This window comes from Brienomyrus brachyistius, chromosome 7 (assembly GCF_023856365.1).
Source record: "Brienomyrus brachyistius isolate T26 chromosome 7, BBRACH_0.4, whole genome shotgun sequence".
Taxonomy (NCBI): Eukaryota; Metazoa; Chordata; class Actinopteri; order Osteoglossiformes; family Mormyridae; genus Brienomyrus; species Brienomyrus brachyistius.
The window spans coordinates 11,046,972-11,060,035 of record NC_064539.1 but is presented as its reverse complement, the minus strand read 5'-3'; the positions used below and the strand labels follow the sequence as shown (position 1 = coordinate 11,060,035).

The 13,064-nt window shown below is 45.8% G+C and overlaps 1 protein-coding gene across 10 annotated transcripts in view; it reads right to left on the bottom strand.

Annotated features, from left to right (window-relative positions):
* Positions 1-259: 259 nt before the first annotated feature.
* Positions 260-13,064, bottom strand: part of arhgef28a (Rho guanine nucleotide exchange factor (GEF) 28a) — an 86,545-nt gene continuing 73,740 nt past the window's right edge. For 7 of the 10 annotated variants that reach the window (XM_049019673.1, XM_049019674.1, XM_049019677.1 and 4 more), the window contains 5 exons: positions 12,861-13,003; positions 11,565-11,612; positions 9,970-10,458; positions 7,882-8,278; positions 3,272-4,572 (listed from right to left, as the gene is read on the bottom strand). In XM_049019673.1, the coding sequence (XP_048875630.1) occupies positions 4,385-4,572; positions 7,882-8,278; positions 9,970-10,458; positions 11,565-11,612; positions 12,861-13,003 (1,265 nt within the window). In that variant the 3' untranslated portion in view covers positions 3,272-4,384. Of the gene's footprint in view, positions 3,083-3,271; positions 4,573-7,881; positions 8,279-9,969; positions 10,459-11,564; positions 11,613-12,860; positions 13,004-13,064 lie in introns of those variants that run through there. The other 3 variants (XR_007398839.1, XR_007398840.1, XM_049019675.1) reach the window with 2 other exon arrangements.

Sequence of the window (13,064 nt, the reverse complement as noted above, 5' to 3'; positions counted from 1 at the left end):
CAGTTCATTTATTAAAAACCCTCACAAAGCCCACTTTGAATGCAGCATTAGTGTTAGGGGCTGCACAAGAAACTATAATGATTAGTTTGGGTATTAGATGTCCAATTCCAAAAGTGAATTATGAATAAAGTATGAATTAAGCATACTCTAAGGCCTTAGTAACTGTCAGGACGTGAATCCTGATTAATGGACTTTGTGCTCACTGTCCTTAGAATGGTTCATAGCCTCTCCTCATCAAAGCTGTAGTTAACAACAGGCAGAATGACACGGTTTTTTATTGAATGCTTGATCCTGTTGGGCCAGTTTTGTCATTTGTGCACGTAACATGTTTGCTTAGGATGAATTCCATGATTAGAAGAAATGTTGCTGAAATAGTAACACATTACAGGAACAGATATGGTACTTTGACACGTGTATATATCTGTTCTGACATATGGTAATGGTCATGAACTCATTTTAGCTCAGAATTCTTGACATACTATGATGCACATTTATCATTAATAACAACATTCAGCAAAGAGAACTGTGGCCCCATTTACATTTGAAGTGAAATATGAGATCTAATGCAGTTACATCAGACAGGCAACTGTGAAATTCTGCAGGGCCTGAATTTAATCATGAGTGACAAAGGGGTGATGATCAAGAAGTATGAATATAAAAGTAGCTACCTGAAAATCCATCTCGCAAAACTCTGTTCTAATAAATGCACATATTAACCATGTCTGCTGCAGAAAAAGTTTTGTCAGCTACATTGTTTTTAGAATCTCATTACCGTCAGAAAGTTTGCAAAAGAACGCAGTACATCTGTTCCAATTTTACTGAATTCACAGTTCTGGGCAGTTGCCATAGCGACACCTGGAAGAGAGGTTGTTTGTTCTAGCACTCCGCAAAAAAAAAAGGCTATTATTTCACGTACAAGTCGATGGCACCACCTTGTTCCAGCTAAATAGCGCCGCATTACCAAAATCCTTTTATGCTGACTGCTCTCAAGATGTCCAATACATCAACTAAATGACTCAATAAATCACCAAAGCATCAGGCCAAAGCCGGAGGAAATGTTAATAGCACTGTCAATGTAGGAAAATGTCAGTTGCTACGTAACATTTATGGGAAAATTAAAAATGTAGATTTTATATGGGCCCAGGTGAATGAGCAAGCCACCATGCAATTCTTCCAGCTGTTTCAAGACGAGATATGTTTAATTTATTATGTCTATTAGACACACTGGACAGGCATCCACAGACAGCTGTCTAACCAAGCTCATTTTTGTAGTATTAAGTAGAAGGTAAGCGCATGTATCAGAAGAAACCAGAAGAGTGTAGTTCGGCACGTTAATGACAACCTACCCAGAGACATCGCAAAGACAGTGCTTCACTCCTGTTCCTGTGCATTATCCCCACTGATGCTGATGTTGCATTACTGAAGCATCCTGCCATGCATCAACAGATTATGGAAACAAGCACAAGTATATAATTATCAATGACACTTGACTATACAAATGCAAAAGCAATCCTTATGTGCAACGTTCGTCTGTATCTGAATTTCTGTTCATGGAAATTAATTATGAGCTTTCATTTCGATAGTCTGTCCACCTTGCCGATTGTTGTGGTGAGTCCTTATAGCTCAAGTACTACTTACTGTTATCACTAGTTTCAACTAGTTCTTGGGGCTCAGGGTACAGTGCAGTTTCATTTCTTAGTGAAATCAGAATATGAGTCATAATATGGTTTTCATCCTAAGATTATCAAAATTGTAAACATCTCTGGCTTTTATAGAACACAAGATGTTAAATTTGAAAGAAGGCACATTTGATTTTATAAGATAATTACACATCAGAGTTTAAATGATACAATATTCAGAATTATATATAATTATATAATTAATTATATAACTATAATTATAATAATGAAGGTGTTGACATTGTTCATATACTTAACACGAGAACATCAATTTTAAATAAATTAAGAAAAATACCTTTTGAAATACAATTTAAAAAAAGGCTGCAAACTATTTTGTTTCTTTTTTTAAAAATACACTGTCTTTTTAAAATACACTGCCATAGTGGAAACAAAATAACGAGGACCTTTTTTGGAAATATTATTGTAAAAAAAAGCACAATTATACCAATGTTATCAAGGACATGAATACTACATAATATGCAGCAATCCTGCCATATACACCATATACACATGCTCTAATAGCCAAGGACATTTACACACAGATACACATGATAATATACACAGATATATAGCTCATATAGAAGTCATACACCTTCTCTCTATATACATCTGAGAGGAATTATATAATTATGTCCAAGTGCACAAAAGATTAATTACACGTAAGATCACTGGAGGACACCAGCATTCATTTTTTAAGGGTTTAGGTACAACTGTTGAAAACTCCTTAGAAACATACATGAGTAATTAGTACAGATGATTAACTACAGGGTGCTTAAAAGCCACTTGTATATCACAGTGACAAATGTTACTAGAGGTAGCTTTTCACAATTCCTAACTTAACGGTGTATCAGACACATGTGGTTGAATGCGCTCTACAGTGCTGCACCGAACTTACACTGGAATCCCGTAAATTCTTTGGGCTTTCAGAGGCTGAGGGTAATCATGACCGTGACACCATTCCTATTCCCTCAAATCAGGGCGTCTAAAAAGCACACGTACAAAATCAGAAAATGACCACCACTTCATTGGTGTATTTCCTCATGACACAATTGTACTAAATAATGTTAAGAGGCTGAATCCCCTGGATTTCAGAAAGCTGATGGCATGGTGCGGTAGGACATCCTTGTCTGATGCAGAGTGAAAGCACAGAAATCTCAAAAGAAAAAGAAGGAAAACTTTGGTTCAGAGGGACCAAATTGAAGTTGTAACACTTCTCCAGCGAGATGTTCATACTGATCATTCACTCCTAACACACCTCTCGGACCACATCAGTCTTATAAATAGAGGCTGTCCAATCTAAGGTCCTGAGTTGTTTTTTCTGGGCCAGGCAATCAGGCACTTGAACGATTCTTGTGATCTCGGGTCCACCATTCCCCCCAGCGCCCTCCCATCATCTCGACCCACTGTAATAAAGAAGAAGGGGGGGGGGCAGCTTGAACAACCCAATTCTGTCACAGGAAGGGGGGGGGGCATGTAGGACCTCAGGTCAATTTTGGGAAGAAAGGAAAAAAAAAAGAAAGAAACATAGGAGAAATAAAGGATGTTGTGGGCATTAGTGTCTCCGGGGGGGGGAGGGGGGGGGCGATGTGTAGCTGAGGGGGAATGCAGGGGGGGGGGCTGGAGGGAGGGACCGGATATAATAAGCGCTGTTTGTTCTGGACCACCAAATGGGACGTGTGGGGTGACTGGGGGCTGGGGGGTGTAGTGAGGGGCCGCGCTGCCAAAAACACTCTGCACACACTTCAGGCAGGACCTACGCGCTGCTCAGGGCGTCTGCTACCAGAAGGGACGCCGTTTGCGCAGTTCCTATACAACATTACAGGCATGTTTAAATCGCATATGAATTCCTCGATGTTCATTCATTCACACACACACACACACACACACACACACACACACACACACACACACACACACACACACACACAGTTCAAGTCTAAAGTCTGAACACACCAAGCTGCCCACAACAGAGTGATAGTGTCACATCACATGACCCAGCCACCTGACCTAAACACACTAGAAATGGTTTTTGCGTAGCTCCAGCCACTCCATATATACACACACACACACACACACACACACACACACACACACTTACACACACACAGAGACGGTGAGAGAGAGACAGAAATATGTAACAATTAACTCTAGGGGTCTAACAGATATATATAATACGTATTATATATAAGTGCAATGATTTGTATCCACTTAGTTACATACAAAAGAACGTGTAATACAGTTCATTTTTATATTTTATCAGGGGCAGTGCAGTGGCCTCGCACCTTCTGGGCTGGGGGTTGGAACCCAAATCACCAGCTGTGCGGCTGTGTGGAGGGTCCGTGTTCCCGCCCGTGCAGGTGAAGTCTTCCTCCCGGTTCTCCAACATGAGGTTCAGGTGTCCCTAAATTTCCCCTGTTCCAGTGACCCGGCTGGTAAAAGGCTTTCTAATCCTTCGGAATGCCACTGCAGCGCATCACCCATATTAAAATACAGGTACTGTTCTATAGTCCTTATACTCTCATGTATTGTTTGATGATGTACATCAGAGCCCTACGCAGTGAAGTGTTACCAGACTGATATACCAATAAGTGCACGCTTACATTGCATGGGCTCATCTCATTCAACCTGTGCGGTAAAGCTGAATGGAACAGCAGTTCACAGTCTATGGGGTGACATTTATGTCCTCTATCTGGGTATCTAGCGGTTTAGAGGTACACAATGTTCTCCTCACTCCCATCCTCCCCATTCTCAGTCTCCACAGGGACGCAGGGCTGGGAGATGAGGAGATCGCTCTTCACCGGCTGGCTGGAGCTGTGGCAGAGGTCCGGGCTCGAGAGCAGCGTCTCCACTGGCCATCGATCGCCACTGACGTTGTGCTGGAGCGTGTTCATGTCTGTGTTGGAAAGCAAGTATAAGCACGGACCATTAGTATGTTCTGCTTGGCTTTCATGCTCTTCAGGTTCTGAAAATTAGACTAGAGAAAAGAATCAAAGCGTTTCAGTGGGGATCAGGAAGCATGCTTTTGGGCCTGTTCTAGTGGTGGGTTTCAATAAACCTGGAAAAGTGCCCTGGGAAACACAAGGGCACATTATAGGGGGCACCCTGGATGGGATGCCAGTCTATATCTATCACAGGGTACAAGGCAGGGGACACCCTATACAGGATGCCAGTCCATCACAGGGCACAAGGTAGGGGGCACCCTGGATGGGATGCCAGTCTATCTCTATCACAGGGTACAAGGCAGGGGACACCCTATACAGGATGCCAGTCCATCACAGGGCACATTATAGGGGGCACCTTATACAGGATGCCAGTCTATATCTATCACAGGGTACAAGGCAGGGGACACCCTATACAGGATGCCAGTCCATCACAGGGCACAAGGTAGGGGGCACCCTGGATGGGATGCCAGTCCATCACAGAGCACACACCATTTATCAATCAATCTGACACCAGGCTAAAGCCTACACCATTGCCTTGTATACATGTAGCAGATCTATTGGAGTACAGACCAGGGTCCTGTATCAGGAAGCTGGATTTCCTGCTTAGCCGGATAACTTGTCAGATTTAAGGTACTTTGGGACAAGTTATCTGACTAGGCAAGAAATCTGAAATTACCTGCAGACTAATATTTCTGGAGTGCACTGTGTTTTTGAAACATGCAGAAACTTAGAATCAGCCTTGCTGGGGTAATCAGTGCTGTTGGCATAATTTTTACTCAGATAATCAGGAAGTTCTCTGCTGGCTTGTGGGCCCAGGTGTGTCACTGATCAGCAAGCATATCGTACTTCGGCATTACTCGCATCGCTGACAGTAAAAACAAAAGCAGAAGGGAAAAAGGGGCACATTTTTGTAATATTTCCTACACAGGGACTGTTTGTTCTGATGGCTATTCATCAAGAAGTTTGTACTTGAAATCTGGCAACAACCTCCTGTACCACCTACAATTCAATGGCAATGGGATGCCCAGTGCTGAACTCTGGCACAGAAATAACTTCGTCAGAGCACTTCATGCAGATTATGTGGATATTTCAAGGGGTAGATGAATCGTTCGGAGGTGGGAGTCGCGTGAGTTTGGTGCATTGGCAACATATGATGTGCTAAAAGTTTTGCCTTTGACATCTGAAGAACATGTGGGTGTAAACATATGAATATATATATATGTATGTACAAACATTTAGATACTCTCTGCAAAGCTCTGTAAGTGCAGCTATTAATCAGAGCCAGAGAGCAGGCTGGACCACGGGGAATCTCAGGTTTTACACTACAAGGACCCCCCGGCTATTTGAGCTACGTGCCCTATTTCCATGCAGTGGAGCCAACGACATGGCCTGCCCTTTCTCTGACACCACATTATTTAAGCATGAGGGGAAGAAAGGAAAGGGGCCAGGTATATGCAACCCCCTCCTCTCCCAAGACCACAGTGTCTCTTGCTACTCTGAGGTTCAACACAGGTGCCATTCTACAGACTGCGATAATTGATTTGGCCGATAATCAGCTTGCTGGGACTCATCGGGAATGTGTCTCGGGGTGATTAATTGCACACATCACCTCGTTAGAGTACCACACGGGCTGGCTCGACATTCGAAATGATGAAGGGGCGGAACCAGAGGCCTGTTTGCTGTGGGCCGCGCTGAGAGTGACGAGAGACAAAGCCTGTGCCAGGTTGAGGACAGCTCCCGGTCTGTACAGGAACCCTCCAGAAATTCAGGTCTCTGACTGATTGCAACAGATCAGCTGGCATCCCCCTACAACAATACCGTTCGCCTACTGCAGCTCTCTCCACAGGTATCTGCCAGTGATAACAGGATCGGGATAGTCTCCTGCCCTGTCCGGCCTTAACGAGCACTGCAAGCAAGCAGCCAAGTCTGCTGCAGTGAAAAAACTAAAGCAGAAAGCCGCATTCCAGTGCTGGACAAAACATGGCTTGTTTTCAGTCTGGCTGCAGAGAGGCCTAGGTTACAAAACAGGAAAAACTAGTGGTTTTGATTAATTAAACTGTCAACTGTTGGGATCAAAGAGGGTAAGTACCCAGTATCAGTGTAAAAGAGCCCTGGGCCTGACTTCCCTACATGGGATAACTTAACTGTCAGACCAGTGAGTGATGCTGTTCTAACTGGGGCCTGCGAGGGATAAATACTGGGGAAAAGAAGGTAATAAGTCAATTTGTAGAAAACTGTGCCAGCTGAAGTATTTGTAGGGTTTTGTCTGTAAATGACGCAACACACTTTCTCCGAGACGCTCAAACTGCAGAAGCCATCGCGACTATGGGCTGAATGCCAGCCGGAGATCTTCAGTGGCTTCAGTGACCGAGTCAGAGCAAAGCCCGTGCAGAATCCTCAGCATTTACTTCTGCAGTCATTTCAAATCGCGTACTGCACTTTATAACATGAAAAACGCCTATAGTGTGTTTAGTGCTGCAAAAATAACAGCTGACTTACTGCATATCCGTGGTAAAAAGCGCCTTAATATTCATGCGTCTGTGACGGGCCGATGACGGTCTGCTCCATAATGAGTTTTGTAAAGATTTTTTTTGATCGATGCCCCGGTGTGCCGGCCGGGTCGCCGTGACGGTGATTTGCTCAGCGCTGTCTGACTCGCCGCTCGATGTAGAGCGAGATGGATTTTCAGGGCGAGAGAGGAGACTGTTGTTTTGTCAGGAGACACTGATTAACTGGGAAAGAAGTGTGTGACTCAGAGGGATAGAGAGGCTCTGTGACTGATGACCTTGATATTTATCCTCACACATACGTCTCTCGGGATCATACATAATACCGTGTTAGTGCCACACTCTGTGAATGAGATTTAAAAGAAAAACTGATTAAAGTAGATATGTAAAGAACAGCCATTGTTTCCTTAAAAAGTATCAAATGCAGCAAGGGGCTGAGTGGCTTAGCGGGGGCCCTGTATCCCCCCACCTCTCCAGGACTGGGGGTCAGAATCCCAGCCCAAGCACTGTGTGCAGAGCCCGTCTGTGTGGGGTTCCTCCTGCAGACAGGTGAACATAACGTGTGAATGTGTGTCCTGCCATGACGAGGCATCCCTTCCAGGGTTTCTCTGCAGCCCAGCTCGAACCTGACGCACCCCGACAACGTTTCGGGTTTCGGGTACAAGTCAGTTTTATTACGTTCAAATTAGGGCTTGAGTCGGGTTGGAGTTAGTTTGTTTATGCGTGATATTTGAGGTTGAATTTGTGTCTCACCACCTTCCTTCACTATAGTAGTCTGAGGTTCTGTGTCCCTTTGGCCCTGTGGTTCTTGGAGGTCCATACCATTGTGAGCGAGCGAGCTCCCGAGGCTGCTGACCCCCCCGCTGGAGTAAGGCGCGTTCGGTGGGCTCCCCGTGCCGTGGCTCTGGCTGTGGGTCAGCATGCAGTGATGGGAGCCGTCCGCCTGCTGTCCGCAGCCCAGCTTCTCAGCAGGACGGCCAATGAGGGAGTTCAGGTTGTTCTGGGTGCTGGGCCCGTTGGGGAACACCAAAGAGCCTGAGCGCTGGTGCTGCTGCGCCTGCCGGTTGTTGAGCGGCAGGTGGAGTGCTGCCTCGTTGACGAACACGGAGCCATTCCCGTCACAGCCGCAGTACTGCCCATGGGCCGAGTCCTGGGGGGGAGGGACATATGACCATGTGCACCAATGGCAGACCAGCGCTCAGCTACACTGAGCTACAGGCACCTGTGAGGCGGAACCAAACTCATTTGTAAAAACATCTTCGATATTTTCAGGTTTGCTATCAAGATATTCTACGAAAGGTCAATGAGAAAATGGTTTCAGATCCACTCAGTGCATTTTTTAATAAATTTTTAATAAAACAGTCAAAGACACGGCTGTCTTTATCCAAAGTGACATTTATAGGCGATATGGAATTTAATTAGTTGTTGGTGTGTGGGCGGACACGATGCACCACTGCGCCCTCAGAACACTAGCGCCCTCGCTGCTGGCAGGAGCCAGCCCGGTCCCGCAGTCGCGTCCGGGAGTGCCGCTGATCGATGCCACGTCCCGCTAATTGGAGCACGTCGCAATAACAAAGCGTGTGAGTCACCACTCGTTATGTCTCCTGCCCTCCATACTCGTTTCCTCCGCCTGGTGCCAAATGCCGCCACGCATTTTGGCCAAAAAGGACACAAAGAAAACAGCGCGATGGATTTGCTGGTAAGCGAGCCACGCTGTCTCTGCTGGACACAAACGCCAAAGGTAGCCCTGTTATCACAGCGTTGTTAAAGTATTACGTACTGATGTATGTAACGGCAGCGTGACTGGAAGGCTTTGCAGTAATTGTCCTTGAAGGAGTTTTTTGTGACTTTTCTCCTGGATGCAGCTTTTATTCAGCTCCCCGCAATAAATGGCTAAAACACAGGCCTCTGTTTAGCAACACAAACCAGTCAAAACACAAGGTTAGCAACCCAACAGCCTGCTTCACTCCTACTTCGCATTACTCCCAGAGACTTAGCATTACTATTTAGTGTGTTGCGACTTTAAAACCAGGGAAGGAAGCACAGACAGGAAAAGGTAAATCCACTGTTTGTTTACCAGTAGTGAGCTTCCCTGCCACGCAATAGTTTTCACAGGTTTTCACTTCCTGTTAGTCTCTGTTGTGTGTGTGTGTCTGTGTGTCTGTATGTATGTATTCAGATGCATCTCCTTGTTTTTTGGCTGGTTTAAATATAAGACAGTGTTTAAACTGCCCCTGTCTTCCCGGTCTGTGAATCAGAGGCCCACAGCAGCCTCCACCCCCTCTGAGAAGGCAGGGCCTGGAATGCGGCCCCACGACACACAGACATTTTTCGCAGAGGGTGGACATTCCTCTTCCCGTGGCCGTCGCTAAATCCTGCATCACCCATCCCATCTAAAATTTCCTTTGATGCACTAATGTCATTTTCAGTTGGCATTAATAACTTAGTCATTTATAGGTTAGTCAAGCATAATTTTAATGTCCGCACAGGAGTGCATTTCAGAGGCTTAAAATTCGATTAATCAGGGTCACTATGAAAACACTGAAACCCGGCTCCATCGCTGTGACCGTCTTCTGACCGTTATCTACACAGAGAGCAGAAGGTGCCGGCTGAACACCCTGCCGATGTGACCTGCGAGGCAACTTCATGTAATGAGGCCCGAATATCACTTGGCATGTAGCGTGGGGCTTGCGAACAGCGTGCCTATGCTTCAGCTGCTCCGCCAGCTGTGTGCTTCCTGCATAGCTCAATGTTTGCGACTGGCCAGGCACCCACCAGTGCTGTGGAGAGGCCCACTCGTGTCGGAGAGGCTTCCCCCCCCCACCGTGGGCGTCAACATACCTGGCAGCCATCCAGCGGGATCATCATGACGGGCAGACTCCTCTGCCGGTTGTGGCGCCAGCTCTGCAGCATCCTCTGCTGGGCATCCAGCTTCTCGCGCTCGCGGCTCACCAGCCGCTGCCCGTCGCGCAGCCTCTCCAGGCTCTGCTGGTATTCCCGCAGCTGGCCCTCCAGTTCCTCGCGCTCCCGCCGCAGCCGCTGCGCCTGCCGCTGGCACTCCAGTTCGCGTGCCTCCAACCGGCTCTCCAGCGCCTCCTGCTGGCGCCGCCGCAGGTCGCACTCGCGCTCCCAGCGTTGCCGCTCCTGCCGCAGCTGGCCCTGCAGCCGCAGCACGCCGGCGAGCTCCTCCCGCTGCTTCTCCAGGTTGCGCTGCTTTTCCTGCTCCTGCAGGGCGTTGGCACGGGGGCACGGCTGCCGGGGAAGCCTGCCGCTCTCCTGCAGGAGGACCCTCTGCACTTCAAAGCAGCTGTCCTGGATGGTCACAGCTGCCTGAAAAGCACATGATGCCCGCAACAGCAGTTCAAGAGCAGGCCAGCCTCAACTAGCTAGACACAGAAACCGAAAATAATAACAGTGAATAATATTAATAATAATAATAATACATCTAGTTCCATGAGTTACAACACAACAATATAATGATCTAATATTATTTCAGATAATAATAAGTAACAATGGTCTCAAAAGGAATCTTTTGATTTTAGAAACTACATAAATTTGAAAAAACTCAAGCGAGCACAAATAAATATTGAGAATGTAAGAAAAAAACTTTTCCTGAAAAGGCTATTTTATTTTAGCTTACTGATGAAATTTGTATAACTTCCTAAAGCTAGTCCAAAATACCAGAAATTGGAAAAATCTCCCTTTATTCCAGGGAAGTATGTACGTTAAGTTTTCCGTGACTGGAGGGGATATCATGTTCTCTCAGAGGAGGGCGATGATCACAGGGATTTGGGAAGGTTCTTTGGAAGCTGCTCAGGTACCTATGATTTACAAACATCTAAACTTGCATTAAATCTACGGGAGTCTTGAGATGTCAAGAAGAACAAAAATATTTATACGGCTGTTGCAGAAGCCAGTTGAGTAGTAATGATGGAAAAAATGTCTACTATATTATAAAATAAAAAAGGAAGTAGCCTTGATCATGACAGATACTGACATTCTCAGCACAGGCATGCACTCAGTCATATTCAGAAAAGTAGAATCTTGCACATTTTTTTTTCCTTTCTTCATTTTTGCAACTAAATAGAGAGTGGGCTGATAAGAATGAAGGTTCACTTTGCCAATGCATGTGTCCATGAGCTGGCTGACAATAGTACAACATTCACTCCTGGCTCACCTCCAATACGAACAATCGATACGAAAACTATGGCAAACTAAGAAAATAATCTCCACTCCACCTGGTCCGCAGGGACCTCGAGACAGTCCACGTTTTTGCTCCTACCGGGAGCTGGGAAGGAAACAAAAATGCGAACTGCCTCGCAGGGAGCTGGGAGGGAGCAAAAATGTGGACCGGCTGGAGATCCGCGAGGACCGGACTGGGAAACACTGCTGTAAATGGTTCCCAACAATGAAGCAGCATGGAAGGACTTTCTCACCTGCAGACTGTAGAGTAACTGGGTCAGGCTCTGCACACTTTGGGCCACCTGGGAAGGAGGGATGAACAAAAAGTGTGAGTCGCTCACATTGCCTGATGGGTAAATGAGACTCGTTATAACAGTGCTTCTCAAACCGGTCCTTGGGGACCCCCAGACGGTCCACGTTTTTGCTTCCTCCCAACTCCCAAGGAATTGGGAATGAGCAAAAACGTGGACCGCCTGGGGGTCCCCGAGGACCGGTTTGAGAAGCACTGCGCTATAACACTGCCCTGGCATCTGTCCATACCGGTGAGGGTAGATTACAGACAGCAGGCTGCCAATATGCAATCAGATAATGATCTACAACAGAAATACATAAAAAGCTCCGTACCAATACATACGCACATGAGTATCTGTGTGTGGGTAATAAAAGACAGCAACGCACACTAAACTACAAGCTCATTCTTTCCCAGATACAGGCAAAACTATAGCTACCCAGGCAGAATAAAAGGGTTATTGTTTATGCAGGCAATCTAGCGTAAGGGCCGTTTCGATTACAAGGCCGATGTGAGCAAGCCAAGACAACAGCTTTGACAGTCTAACACTGTGCAATAACTGCCATGGAGATCCCTATGAGTCAGGACTTTGGTTTTAATGTCCTATGCAAAGGCCATTTCCTACAGAAAAGTCTCTCGCTTGCTACCCTGGGTCATTGGGTTTAATTAAGCAGAAGGGAAGATTGTCCCCAGCTGGGCAGAAACACCAGTCGTAACAGAGCTGTGCGCGGACATCTCCCAAGTACGGAAAAACAAACCATGCTCATCTGCCAAATTTTCAAAATCCGAGGCTGTACATGTGCAGTATCGACTTATTATTTATGCATAATTTATTTTAAGACAATAATCTTTTTAATCATTTGGTTTAAGTGAGTAGGTGTATTATCACCCACAAGGTTTGATTTTGGTTGTTGCCTGGATCTTTTGTTAGCTTTGAGCACCACCTAGTGGCCTGACGCTGTAGCGTATAAAGGGATTCTGGCTTTACGTCAACATACTTCACAGAAGGGAACAGAATGCAGGAATGGGCAATGAATGCAAATGTGAGCTGCGTGTTTGAATAACAAACAGGCAGGCCATACATACAAACGCACCTAAACATTTCTGCACTGTATTATTACTGGGCACTATTTATTCTGTGAAATGAATACCCAGCTGTAAGTGCAATTGTAATTGTAGTAATAAAAAAGGAGAAGAAAAGCAATTACTGTTGGAATGATAAGGCACAGAAGTGGTCTGTTTGTTATGCATGTTACTCTACCTTTAGGTTAATACTATAGTGATCCCTTTTAGGGGCAGGGACAGATAATATTACAGAGCTGGCCCCTGTCCACTCTACTTCTCTGGTATCCAGGTCTGAAGTCTGAGACACTGAGCTGGAATTGTGGGTGACCGTGCAGTCAGCTATGAGAGAAATAAGACATTGAAACATGTTAAATTGTTGAGAATTCACATTTCAGCTACA